Below are 14,669 nucleotides of genomic sequence, written 5' to 3'. Positions count from 1 at the left end.
TGGGCGGGGAGCACGAGAATTAAAGGGGCCACAGCCTAAATCGGCTCATATTTAATGATGCCCCAAAATAGGCAGTTAAAAAATTAATTAAAAAAAAAATCTATGGGGTATTTTGATCTGAAACTTCACAGACACATTCAGGGGACACTTTAGACTTATATTACATCTTTTGAAAAGACGTTCTACGGCACCTTTAAAGTAATCCATGTGACCCAAGTGGTTTAACCATACTATTATGAAGTGACGCGAGTGAAAAAAAAAAACATAATTTACCTCTTTATTTACAAAACATTAATCTCCAAGGCGTGTTTACGCAGCGTCTTCTCTCGCATCAACACAACACGCATGCGTCATGGTGCTCTCATGAACACCCGTTGGAGAAAGCTCTCAGATTTCATTAAAAATATCTTCATTTGTGTTCAAAAGATGAAACAACATGAGATTTGGAACAACATGAGAGTAATTAATGACAGAATTTTCATTTTTGGGTGAACTAACCCTTTAACATGAGACTAGTGTCATAAAAATCACATAAATAATCTTCTATGTGTAAAATTTGTGTTTTCCTACTCAATTCGCACAGTAGAACAAAGGCCATGTGACTACAGTAACCTTCGTCTTCTACTTTTCTTCTCTTCCTCCAATATTTATTTATTTTTTTGGTACAGTATACTTATATGGTAGTGTAGACAGAGAGAAGAGGAGGGGTTGGTTTGTAAGAGAGTGAGAGAGAGAGAGAGTAGGGGGCAGCTCAAGGCTTCAGGCGGGGCTCTTTTGCTTTACAAAACAGTTTTTCCTCATTAGGCCTTCTGTTTCTACACTGTGCTGTTTACTTACAGCCCACTGCATATGTGTGAGTGCGAGAGTGTTTGATTTACTTACTATAATCAGGTCTGGCTTGATAGCTCTTGCATAGTCCACTTATGTTCATGCATTCCTCTTGCAACATCTTTTGGGTTTATGAGTTTTGGGAGTTTGATCATGCAGCATAGTTAAACTGCTTCCTGAATGTTAGTTGCAGGAATCATAAGATATTTAATGATTCTGGTTACTTAACGGTTCTTTTTAGTCAAGCGGTTCTTTAATTTGGAGGAAGGAAAAATTAAGATTAAATTCAGACTTTGACCACTTAAATTCTCTCTTCTCCTCTAGAGACTGTGCTTATATTTGCCAAGATACCAAAGTTTGCATTTAAAAAGTCAGAGTCAGAACATACTCAAACATTTCTCATCAGACCAAAATATCTGAAAAATGCTGTATATGTTTACGTATACATTACATGTACATTTTATAGCTCTATACTTACTGTAAATCAAACATACACTACTCTTCAAAAGTTTGTGGTCGGATTTAGATTTTAGATTTTTTTAATGTATTTGAAAGAGTCTCTTATGCTCCACCAAGGCTGCCTTTATTTGATCCAAAATACAGTAATATTATTGCAATTTAAAATGTAAATCTATTTTAATATTTTTAAAATGTTATTTATTCCTCTGATTACAAAGCTGAATTTTCAGCATCATTACTCCAGTCTTCAGCGCCACATGTTCCTTCAGAAATCATTCTAATATACTGATTTATCTGGTGCTCAAGAAACATTTCTTTTTATCAGTGTTTAAAATAGTTGTGCCACCTAATATTTATGAAAACCTTTTTTCAGGATGAAATGCAAAGTTCAAAAGAACAGCATTTATTTGAAATAGAAATATTTTTGTAACATTATAAATATCACTTTTGATTTAATGCATGCTTGCTGAATAAAAGTATTAATAATAAAAGTATTCTTTAAAAAAAAATCTGAGCGCAAACTATTCAGGGGTCATATATCTGAGTTTATTTTTGTTTCTCCTAAGAATTTGATAAATAACATAAGATACTGTATAGTTGATACTTAAATGAGACATCCATTATCAGTTATCAAAGATCAACCCCTGAGCAATACAGATTTCCTCTGGGTGTGTTCCTGTGTTAGAGAGAGCAAATGAACTGCACACACACCACCTCCATCTCCATGTGGATTCACCAGAGCTGCTCCCACACACTCCCACATGCACACTGTCATCTCCACTGGTGCAGTGGGATAAAAATGTAATGAAATAATCTGTGTCCATATTAGTTAATTATTCCCCGCTCTCTGGGTGAAACCTGCATACATTTCATTTCCAGAACAGACACAGAAGCTCTGTTACACAACCTAGTGAGCTGCCTCACTGCCTACTGCCTATTGCCTACATTGGCAGCATTCTAACCATCATATAACCTCTTAGTTAAAGGGATAGTTCTTCAAAAGTTCTTTATTTTGTGTTCCACAGAGAAAATGAAAGTCATAATGTTTTGGAATGAAATGAGGGTGAGTATATGATAACAGAATTTCCATTTTTGGGTGAACTGTCCCTTTATCTGGTTTGTGATATTCTACATAGGCAGCAATTCTGTGTTCCACACACATACTATAGCACTCCTTACACTAAAAGCTCAATTTATTTTAAAGGTCCCGTTTTTCGTGGTTTTTTGAAGCTTTGATTGTGTTTATAGTGTGCAATATAACATGTGTTCATGTTTCGCGTGTAAAAAAACACAGTATTTTTCACATAATTTACTTATCTGTATACCGCTGTTTCCACTGTCATAAAAACGGGCTGATGACTTCCTTGTTCTATGAAGTCCCTCCTTCAGAAATACGTAACGAGTTCTGATTGTGCCAGCGGTTCCTGTGTTGTGATTCGACAGCAGCTTAGCGCTCCTTGCCCGGAAAGGTCACGCCTCTTACCATAACTTGGAGATGCACGCGCTCAGTGTTATTGTAAACATGTCTTTAATTTTACCCTATCAATTTGAGCCGGAATCAGACCTGGTGATTGGACTGCGGGATGAAAATAACAGCGTTTCGACAACATGGCGACAAACACACTCTACAAACGCAACTCTTGTGTATTCCTGTGGGCGGAGGTTAGTCAAAAAACTGTTTTAGTGACGTCATTAAAGAAGGAAGTAGAGGGATGTAGTCCAAACTGGCCGTTCGATGTAGGCGACTTCTGTTAAATAAAATATCTCGCTTGGCATTGAACTTTGAGCTTTAAAATTTTACAGATTTTATTTATACTCTAACAACAACATTACACACTAACTAAAGTTTGAAACATGGGATCACGAAGAACGGGACCTTTAATAGAGACTTGCGTTATCATGTTGCTAATCTAACAGCAGTCTACTCTATAAATAAATACAAAAAAATTGAATGAAAAAATACTTTATTACCCTAAACCATTTTATCAATTATTTTCAGTATTTATTTAACTTCCACTATCTTGGCTTTATTTTTCCACTGAGGGTGAACCAGTTGCTTTGCCAGTATTTGGGTCAATGACATGACGCTATTTTTTTGTGTCCATATGGTTCAGTTAAAATTAAAAAGGTAAAAATTTCTAAATAAATTTGCAAATTACTTGCATACATTCTCTTTTTGAGGACCAAGTCTTACATTTGGGGGATGATTGCAAAAATGTCAGTGTGGTGTAAGGAGCCATTTTGTTAAAATTGTGCAAGAAGACCATGGCTGCGTCCGAAAACCTAGGTAGCTGTCTTGCTGCCTCGCTGTCTTATAAGAGAATGACTTGTACGGCAGCGTTTGTGCATGAAGGCATCTCATGAAACTGATTTCGGACAGACTTCTGAGGCAGTGTAACAGTTTAATGATCTATAGCAATATAGCGCAGGCTTTGGTGAGAACTAAACAAATATTTAATTATTACAGTAGTAATTTCTCGATAGAAATTATATCAAAATTGAAATATGTTGGTCAAAATCATACATTTATACACAAACTGAGCAGCAAACGCAACTTTCGGACGCCATCTTTATTTTTCTAGCTCAACTGTCACATGGAAAGCACAGGATTGTGAGATATCAAAGGCAGCTAAGGATACATCTATGCTTCCTTCAAAAATCGATCTGAGGAAGGTATCTCATGAGACAGGAAGTAAAGCTAACATTGGATTCGGACGTGCCTTGATGCCTTACTACCTTGAAATGTGTCCTCAGAAGGCAGCATTTTCCAGTTTCCGGACACAGCCCATGTGACATGAGTATTTTTTTTTCTTAAATATTCCCACCAAGGCCATGTGCTTACATAGGTGTCCATGATATTGCCTGTCAAATTTGATTTTAAATTGAAATGTCAAATGGTGTAACCGGTTACACTAGGGGTCTCCTAGCGTCTGCTTCGGAAGTTTCTAGAATGCCTAATTAGATCTTGATTAGCTGGTTCAGGTGTGTTTAATTAGGGTTGGAGCTAAGCTCTGCAGGACAGTGGCCCTCCGTGATCAAGTCTGGAGACCCCTGGGTTACACCATTTGATTCTTATAACAAGCCTTTCTGTAGTTTATGATGCTGATTAAAGATGTAATATAAACGAACCTACTATTTGGAACTATTTTTAAAGTGTTTTTTTTTTTATTATTGAGAATTTCACCTTTTTTAAACAAGATCAGGTATTTGGTACGAAGTATTTATGGTTACACCACATTGACATTTTTGCAATCATCCTCCAAATATTCTTCATATTCATAATGAATTAAAAACATACATTTTTGACTTGGTCCTCAAAAAAGAGAATGTATGCAAGTAATTTGCAAATTTATTTTGAAATTTTATTTTTTATTTATTTATTTAATTAAACCATATGGACACAAAAAAATTAGTGTCATGTCATTAACCCGTTTGCCAAAAAAAGGACTGCATTATTAATTTAGCTTTTGAAATAGGAGCCTTAAAATGCTGCCTCAATAGGCAGTATGTTGGAACGGAGCAACACGCTGCCCTTGCTCTGTTGTTGATGTTTTCCAGTGCGTAATTTTGGACATTGCTTATTCTGGCAACATTCACACCTGCTGAGTGAGGCCTTTTAGCTTTCTGCTGTGTGGACCTTTAGTATTTCACCATATTATATCACGCACGCACTGCTCACAAATCTAGCAAAGAATAATGGCTTTATTTGCAGAATTCTCAGATGAGTTTGCTTACATTACATTTGCACTGTTCATCCTCCAGCCCCCTGATGTCAGGAGCCTTTATTCTGCCATTAGGAAGGTGTTGTGATGGGTGAAAGGTGAAGAACAGATTTCTTGTTCTCTGATTCACTCCCTGCTTTTCTTCTCTCTTAGGTGGCGTGTGGAACCAAAGACAGCCCAGTGCTGGATTCCCAAAGGACAGCTAGAGATCACAGACCCTTGAGGTGAAGGAGGGTGCATGGATCGCTTAAGGACAAAGACTTCTGCCTACTCTGGTTAGGTGTGGTCTGCGTGGCAACAACCTTCCTCTGCGCAGAGGCGCGAGTCACGCCAAGCCCGCCCCTCCCGAACAACACCGCATGCTTCGAGGAGACGGGTCGATGCCAACCTGGCATCATCTTACCCATCTGGTACCCCGAGGACCCTTCCATGGGTGACAAGATCGCAAGAGTCATTGTGTACTTCGTGGCAATGATCTACATGTTCCTGGGGGTGTCAATTATTGCAGATCGCTTCATGGCCGCCATTGAGGTCATCACCTCCCAAGAAAAGGAAATCATCATCAAGCGTCCGAATGGTGAGACTACAACCACGACAATCCGTGTGTGGAACGAGACCGTGTCCAACCTCACGCTCATGGCGTTGGGCTCCTCCGCCCCTGAGATCATGCTTTCCGTCATCGAGATTTGTGGACACGAGTTCCATGCTGGTGAACTCGGCCCATCCACCATTGTAGGCAGCGCCGCCTTCAACATGTTTGTGATCATCGGCCTGTGTGTGTCAGTGATCCCGGAGGGGGAGGTCCGGAAGGTGAAACACCTACGTGTGTTTTTCGTGACGGCAGCATGGAGCGTGTTTGCCTACATCTGGCTCTATATGATCCTGGCTGTGTTCTCGCCCAACGTAGTCCAAGTATGGGAAGGGCTTCTCACCTTGGCGTTCTTCCCCATCTGTGTCATTCTGGCTTGGGTTGCCGACCGTCGCCTGCTCTTCTACAAGTTCATGCACAAGAAATATCGCACGGACAAGCACAGAGGCGTCATTATCGAGACGGAGGGTGACCGCTCCAAAGGCATCGAAATGGATGGAAAGATGATGAATTCTCATTTCGTCGATGGTGGAGCTGCTAGTAACTTGATGGGCCTTATTGAGGGCAAGGAGGTGGACGAGTCTCGCAGAGATATGATCCGTATCTTGAAGGACCTGAAGCAGAAACACCCAGAGAAGGAGCTGGACCAGCTAGTGGAGATGGCCAACTATTATGCACTGTCACACCAACAGAAAAGCAGAGCGTTTTATCGTATCCAGGCCACGAGGATGATGACTGGCGCCGGAAACATCCTAAAGAAGCATGTGGCCGAGCAGGCCAAACGCAGCACTAGTGTTCAAGAAGTTCACGTAGAAGAACCTGAGGAGTTTGTGTCCCGAATTATGTTTGAACCTGCCATTTACCAGTGTCTGGAGAACTGCGGGGCTGTTCTGCTCACGATAGTGCGTAAAGGTGGCGACATTGCTAATACAATCTATGTGGATTATAAAACGGAAGACGGCTCGGCGAACGCCGGTGCGGACTATGAGTTCACGGAGGGCACGGTGGTGTTCAAACCTGGTGAGGTTGTCAAGGAAATCACCGTTGGCATCATCGATGATGACATCTTTGAGGAGGACGAGCATTTCTTTGTGCGGCTCAGTAATGTGCGTGTTCTGGAGACCGAGGATGAGGTGCTGTCGCCCAGTAGCCTGCCGTATCCAAAGGCCTTGTTAGGATTCCCTGCTGTTGCCACGATTACCATCCTCGATGATGACCACGCAGGCATTTTCACTTTTGAAAGCGAGTCCATGCACGTGAGTGAAAGTGTGGGCATCATGGAAGTGAAAGTGCTGAGGACGTCAGGAGCGAGAGGGACAGTCATCATTCCTTTCCGTACAATGGAGGGACTCGCTAAGGGCGGCGGAGAGGACTTTGAGGACGCCTACGGTGAGCTAGAGTTCAAAAACGACGAGACCTGGTAAATATGCTTTACTTTAATTCATATTTTTTCCTTTTTTTCAAGGCCAGAGGGTAAAGAGACTGGGATTTATAAAGCTCAAAGATATACAGTGGCCCCAAATAGTATTTGGATACGTTTTGCTGTACTGCAAAATGTCAAACCAAGTGTCATTTGCAAACAGATGCTGCTAAAGCGAACTAACTTCACCTTTCTGAGCAAATTTTCAATTACTATTGCACCAGCTTGTGTAAAAAATAGATGTATTAAGTTAATGGATGTATGAAGTCACAAAGGTGTTCTAGCAGAGAAACCACAGGCGTAGCTGATCACATGGACTTTTTTTTTTTTTTACCAAAATTTGACAACCAGAATGAATTCAAATACTTTTAGTCTTAATTTAAACAATACCTCTATTGTTTTATTATTTAAAACCTACGAATACTACTATTTTGTGAAATGCTTTGCTTGAAAAGTGTATTTGCACTATATTTCTTTCAAATAAATGAATGTCCTTGCAATACATAACAAAATAGCAAACCATGGAGGCATGGTTTGCTATTTTGTTATGTATTGCAAGGACATTTATTCATTTTTGTAAGTGTCCAGATAGTATTTGGGCCCACTGTAAGGATGCGTGCTCGCAGTTGAAAGTTGAGGTTTTATGTTTGAGACTTATGAATATTGAGTTGGTCATGCTGTGTTATAATAGCTGTACTAGAAGGGCACAAATGCCGGAAAACATTTTTTTCGTACTGTTTTCTGTCTGCTTTCTAAATCTTCTGTGACTTCCAATATAAGTGATATGCAATTTAATCACTTTTATATACATACATTTTCTCTGTTTTAGCATACTCACTCACTCCATTGAGGTTTAGGGAGGGTTTCTGAGATTTCTCTCAGGAATGTTGGTGTTTAATTAATTCAGTTCATTCATGTGAGATTTGAAAGAGATCCAGTAATACAGTAACACGCAGACCAGATAGAAACAGAGAGGAAGAGACGTGTGGAGTGCTGGTCCAGATATGCTGCTGGGTATTAATAGTTCAGTAAGAATATTCACAGCATATTCCACATGACACTTCAACCCACCCACGGTCTATATGTAAGGCTATGTGAGTAGTTGGCACATGGTATTGGACTTTTTTTTCTTTTAGATTAACATCTAAACATTAAAATTCATTTTTGGTTCAAATCAATATTTATATGTAAAGGAGTGTGTATATCTTAGAGGTCACTAACCCCCAGTTTCACAGACATGCATGTTTGAGCTGTTTTAACTGAAAGCAACTTGCACTGATAGATTTAAAATATGTCAGTGCCATTTGTTTTGTCTCAAGATTCACACCAGTAATGTTTTTTTTTTTTTCTAAGGCACGTTTATAAAAGCTACTTAAATGTCCTAACTGAACTAAGCCCTAATCCTGGCTTAACCTAAGCCCTGTCTGTGAAACCATAACCATGGTAAATGTTTCACGATTTTTAATCACGTTTTTGCCATTTTAAGTAGTCTTGTGGTGAGGCCAATGAATTTTTAAACTCCAAGTATTGCAAGTAGTCTCTGAATTAATCTGAGATCATAAAAGATGCATAATAATGGATAAAATAGTTTTAGATGGAGTATAGCATGTCAGATTGTAGGACATGTCAACTTTCCAGAAGTATTTCATGTCAACTACCCATGTGCTGTATGCATTACTCAGAGTGTTAATGGAAAAACTCAATTCATCCGCATTAAGTGACTGTTTAACAGTATTACAGTGTTTTAAAACTCACTTTCTGTTAAAGAACATTTTTGTCATTCACACGCTATAATATGAAATGTTTCTTGAGCACCAAATCAGCATAATGAAATAATGATAATGAAAGAGTTTTCAGTTTAAAACAAATGATCTGCAACTTGATTCGACTGACCAAATTTAGACATGAATTGTGTGATTTCTGCCACAGTGTTTTACCTACTCCTTAATAATTAAAGATACAAAAAAAATAATTGAAAGACCACTGGGCTGAAAAATCTGGGGACACACAGACAAATTGCTTGTCATTGCAGACTTGTGTAAGGAACAATGCATCCAAACACTGTAAGTGGTATCATGTCTAGAGAGTGACACTGGTGTCGTACCATAAAATGTGATGAAGGTATCATGACAACCCTAGTATATGAATAGCAGGCACCATTCCTCAGTCACGGTTGAGTCAATGGACTGCTTGCAGAGAGAAAGTTGAGTAAAGACATCTGCATTTATCATAACCAAGCACCTGCCGTTGCCACCAGCAGGGTTTAAATCACAGGCACTTTAACCAGTGCACTAACTAACTAGATTATATGGAGCTATCCTTCCCTCTGTTCTGCTATAATAAAGGTCAACAGTCAGCACACTGTAGATATACACAATCTGTCTCTCTCTCCTTTGTAATAGGTTTCTGGAGTTTTATGTCACAGTGACCCCTTTTCAATGACCTTTAACCCTTTGGAGATAGAGACAGAAGATAAGAGAAAACAAAGATATTTAGAGAAAAAATGTTACCTACTAAACCTCTCCATCTTTTTATATACATTTCTATTTTTTTTTTTACTGTGTACACTATCAGTAGCCACGTTTACATTACCCTTTAAATTGGGCAAATTGAAATTGCAAATTGAAAATTCGCCCAATGGAAACACGTTAATTTTGCAAAAACTCCCATATGTCGCAAAAAGGTTTATATGCTCACATGAGATTGTTTTTCAAGCAATTCGAAAAAGGAATATTTCGCAAAACTGCAGTGGAAACTGTTTTTTCGCATTTACAGGTCATCTGCCGTATGTTAAAGTCAATCATTCTTTAAAGAGGGCGCAGTATGTTTGAACAGAAGACGAGAGTTCTTCATTAAACTCATAAAAGACTAAAGTATTACGGGACTACTGGAGTCTAAACAACAAAGAAATGCCACAATTTGAATTTATCAAGACCTCGAAGCAGATAAGTGGGAGAAACACCCAGAAACACCTCATACGTGGCTGCTCCCAAGTATAAGGGCCTTTCCTTGCCATAAATGCTTGGATAACACGCCTACATCTACTTTGATTAAAAATAATGGCTAGTGCAGTGGCTGTGATATACTTAAACCTACTAACATCAGTTGTCATGATTTCTGAAATGACTTATCACGAGAGGAAAAAAAGACGTTTTAGTCATGTAACATTGGTTAATGGAAACGCTGTCATTTTGCAATAGTTTTTATCGATATTTAGAAAACATTGCAAAAGTTTTGCACAAATTTGTAATGGAAATGCGGCTATTGTGTTACACACAGTGTGTAAGTGTGAGTTTGAGAGAGCGTGTACATAGTGAGAGTGTATACATAGTATTTATGTGTGAATATGTAGTGAGTGTGAGTGTTTTATGAGTGTGTTTGTGTCCTGGTAAACCCTACATTGTGGGCAGGGCCGTATATACCTCATAGGCAAAAGAGATTTTTGGACCCCCCCCTCCCCCAAACACTGCAAATAAGACACTCTTCTCCACTCCCCGAATACGTAAAACATTAGACTTTATATATAGTGTTTTTTGAGTTAAAAAAACACTTTACTTATTCAAACAACCAGTTCTCTACTTGCATTTGCATCGCAAGCAAGCAGAGAAGGTCCAACATGTGCAGCACTTCATACAAGATTGAGGCAGAGTGGAATTATGAGGTTTTATTCACAGTTTGATTTATGAGAAAAAAGACAAAATATGGAGATATGAGATTTCTGCATGACAGCGATTGTTTTTTAAATTTTAAATGTAAAATTTACAACCCGAATTCTGGAAAAGTTGGGACAAATTTTTTAAATTTGAATAAAATAAAAACTAAAAGACTTTCAAATCACCTGAGCCAATATTTTAATCACAATAGAACATAGATAACGTAACATGTTTAAACTGAGAAATTTTACAATTTTATGCACAAAATGAGCTCTTTTTAAATTTGATGCCTGCTACAGGTCTCAGTTGGGACGGGGGCATGTTTACCATGGTGTGGCATCTCCTCTTCTTTTCAAAACCGTGTGAAGACGTCTGGGCATCGAGGTTATGAGTTTCTGGAGTTTTGGTGTTGGAATTTGGTCCCATTCTTGCCTGATATAGGTTTCCAGCTGCTGAAGAGTTTGTGGTCGTCTTTGACGTATTTTTCATTTTCATCGTCTAACCATAGAACACTTTTCACTTTGAAAACAGTCATTTTAAATGAGGCTTGGCTAGTGTTGTCAAAAGTACCGACTTCGGTACCTATCGGTACTGAAATTTTAAAAACGTGACGCTTTGAGCGCTGTTGAGCGGATTCGTAAACATCTCTGATTGGCCATTGTGTTGACGCGCTCATCGGATATGCCTGTGATTGGCTACAATGATCAACGCGTGGGAGCATTTGAAAGCACACGGAAGTGTTTGAATTTGAAAGTGGGAGCGCGAGCGATTGAAAGCAGGCGTCTAACAGTGGACCGATCCGCGATAGACGCCTGCTTTCAAACGCTCCCGTGTGTATCTGTGTAAGCGCTTAGTGAAGAGATTAATTGATGACTATTTACAACGTTTTTACAGCGTTGATCATTGAAGCCTATCACAGACATATCCGATGAGGCGTGAAAACAACGGCCAATCAGAGATGTTTACGAATCCACTCAACAGCGTTCAAAGCGTCACATTTTTAAATTTCAGTACCGACTAGGTACCGAAGTCGGTACTTTTGACAACACTAGCCTTGGCCCACAGGACACAACGACGCTTCTGGACCATGTTCACATATGGCTTGCTTTTTGCATTATAGAAATTTGGTTGGCATCTGCAGATGACACGGCGGATTGTGTTTACTGACAGTGGTTTCTGGAAGTATTCCTGGGCCCATATAGTAATGTCATTGACACAATCATGCCGATGAGTGATGCAGTGTCATCTGAGGGCCTGAAGACCACGGGCATCCAATAAAGGTCTTCAGCCTTGTCCCTTACAAACAGAGACTTCTCCAGTTTCTCTGAAACTTTTGATGATGTTATGCACTGTAGATGGTGAGATTTGCAAAGCCTTTGCAATTTGACATTGAGGAACATTGTTTTCCACAATCTTTTTACGCACTCTTTCACAGCTTTACTTCTGAGAGACTCTGCCTCTCTAAGACATCCCTTTTATAGCTAATCATGTTACAGACCTGATATCAATTAATTTAATTAATTGCTAGATGTTCTCCAAGCTGAATCGTTTTAAAATGTCTTGCTTTTTCAGCCATTCGTTGCCCCCCGTGCCAACTTTTTTGAGAACTGTAGCATGCATCAATTTTGAAATTAGCTAATTTTGTGCATAAAATTGTAAAATTTCTCAGTTTAAACATTTGTTATGTTATCTTTGTTCGCTTGTGAATAAAATATTGGCTCATGTGATTTGAAAGTCTTTTAGTTTTCATTTTATTTAAATTTAAAAAACGTCCCAAGTTCGGTTTGTATAAAGTAATTGTCTTACAGACTTTTTGCATTAGAGTGAAATAATAATAATAATTAAATTATATATATTCATTTCTCCTCATTGGATAAATGATATGCATAAATCTGGTCCTGGTTGTGGGGACCAAATGTCCAAATTAAAATAGACTAAATGAATAGTAATACCAGACATTTTTTACCTTGTGGGGACATTTCTCTGGTCCCCATGAGAAAAACAGCTTATAAATAATACTAAATGATGTTTTTGAAAATGTGAAAATGCAGAAAGTTGATGTGTAGGTTTAGGGGTAGGGGATAGTATATTCAGTTTGTACAGTATATAAAACATTATGTCTATGGAAAGTCCCCATAAAATGTGTGTGTGTGTCGGGGATCTCCTTCTCGGCTGGTGCTCGTTATATTCCCATGATGCTGCAGCACGATGCACCAGAATGCACCAGGAACCAATTCTCTCTTCTCTCTCTTTCTTGCTCTCTCAAGTTTTTCATTTCAGATCACCAGGATTGTCTTTCTGGCCCAATTTTATGGCTTTAATTTATTATACCACTTGGTAATAATGCTTTTTGTGAGTGGAAAGCTTTATTTGAGTTAATTAATAATTGGCTCTGATTTGAGCTGTTGTAGTTTCTGACTTCATGCAATTTGAGGCAACATAATTTAAGTAGATGAAATTCAAGTTTCTATTAGACTAAGTTTAGACACTGTTTATGAGCTAGTAGCTGTAGTTATAGTCTGGTTGAATTACTAGTTGTAATTTTAGACACTGTAGTTTATGAGGTTGCTGTAAATATAGTCACTAGGAGTCAAGTATTTTATTATTGGATATATACGTTTTAAATTCACATGCAATTTAGTTTGATTCATAATTCAGATTTTTGAAATAAAGAAATTAGGGTAACACTTTACTTGAAGGGGTGTGCATAAGACTGACATGACACCTTCATAATCATGACATGACACGTGTCATGAATATGAAGGAGGTTTTATGAATGTTTATGACAACTGTCATTTAATGTCATTCACTCAATTATGTTATTTTTAATGCAAAGATGACATTGTTTGAGATGTCCGAGTTATGACAACTTGACATAAACCAATACATCATAACCTGTCAGTGTCTTTGTCATGACAACTTGACATTAGCAAAACATCATAACCTGTCATAAACATGACATAGCAGATTAATTATCAAACTTAAAAAACTACTTAGCTTTATGGGTTAACATTACATTACATTATTTTGGTAACACTTCAGTATAGGGAACACATATATAAACGATTAACTATGACTTTTCCCTCAATAAACTCTGTTTTAATTTACTGCTTATTATAGTTAATTGTTAAGTTTAGGTATTGGGTAGGATTAAGAATGTAGAATAAGATCATGCAGAATAAGGCATTAATATGTGCTTTATAAGTACTAATAAACAGCCAATATTTTAGCCATATGAATGCTAATAGTAATAAGCAACTAGTTAAAAGACCCTAAAATAAAGTGTTACCATTATTTTATAACAGTGTAATCTTTTTTACGAAATTTGAAATTGTCTATTATCTGACCTTCTGTTGGAGGAAACTTAAAAAAACAAACAAACAAAAACATGAAATGAAAAATAGTCATGACGCTGTTATAAAATTATTTGTCAGAGTATTGTCACTTAATGACATTTTAATGACAAGTTCAATTTGTACCACTGTACTTGAGCTCAAGATACATATTTATGACACTATTATAATGCCCTCATGTCAAAACCAACTACATGACAGTTTAATGCAATGTTAACCCATAAAGCTAAATAATGTCAAGTTGTTATGACAAAGACACTGACAGGTTATGATGTATTGGTTTATGTCAAGTTGTCATAACTCGGACATCTCAAACAATGTCATCTTTGCATTAAAAATAACATAATTGAGTGAATGACATTAAATGACAGTTGTCATAAACATTCATAAAACCTCCTTCATATTCATGACACGTGTCATGTCATGATTATGAAGGTGTCATGTCAGTCTTATGCACACCCCTTCAAGTAAAGTGTTACCGAAATTAGTACATATATACCAGTGGAGTTAGTTGTTGTGACTATAGTCACTGGAGTTTGTGTGTTAGTAGCTTTAATTATTGTGCCTGTAGTTCAGTCAGCATTTGGTCGAATGATGAAAGGAAAGCAACAGTAGAAAGAGGATCTGTATCATTAGCCTTCTCAT

General features: G+C 38.0%; 1 protein-coding gene across 1 annotated transcript in view; it reads left to right on the top strand.

Annotated features, from left to right (window-relative positions):
- Positions 1–5,192: 5,192 nt before the first annotated feature.
- Positions 5,193–14,669, top strand: part of slc8a3 (solute carrier family 8 member 3) — a 47,005-nt gene continuing 37,528 nt past the window's right edge. Inside the window, 2 exon segments of the mRNA XM_048205642.1 lie at positions 5,193–5,278; positions 5,281–7,018. Coding sequence (XP_048061599.1) covers positions 5,248–5,278; positions 5,281–7,018 — 1,769 coding nt within the window. The 5' untranslated portion in view covers positions 5,193–5,247.

This window comes from Megalobrama amblycephala, linkage group LG10 (assembly GCF_018812025.1).
Source record: "Megalobrama amblycephala isolate DHTTF-2021 linkage group LG10, ASM1881202v1, whole genome shotgun sequence".
Lineage (NCBI taxonomy): Eukaryota > Metazoa > Chordata > Actinopteri > Cypriniformes > Xenocyprididae > Megalobrama > Megalobrama amblycephala.
The sequence above is the reverse complement of the archived record's forward strand: the minus strand, read 5'-3'. Positions and strand labels throughout refer to the sequence as shown.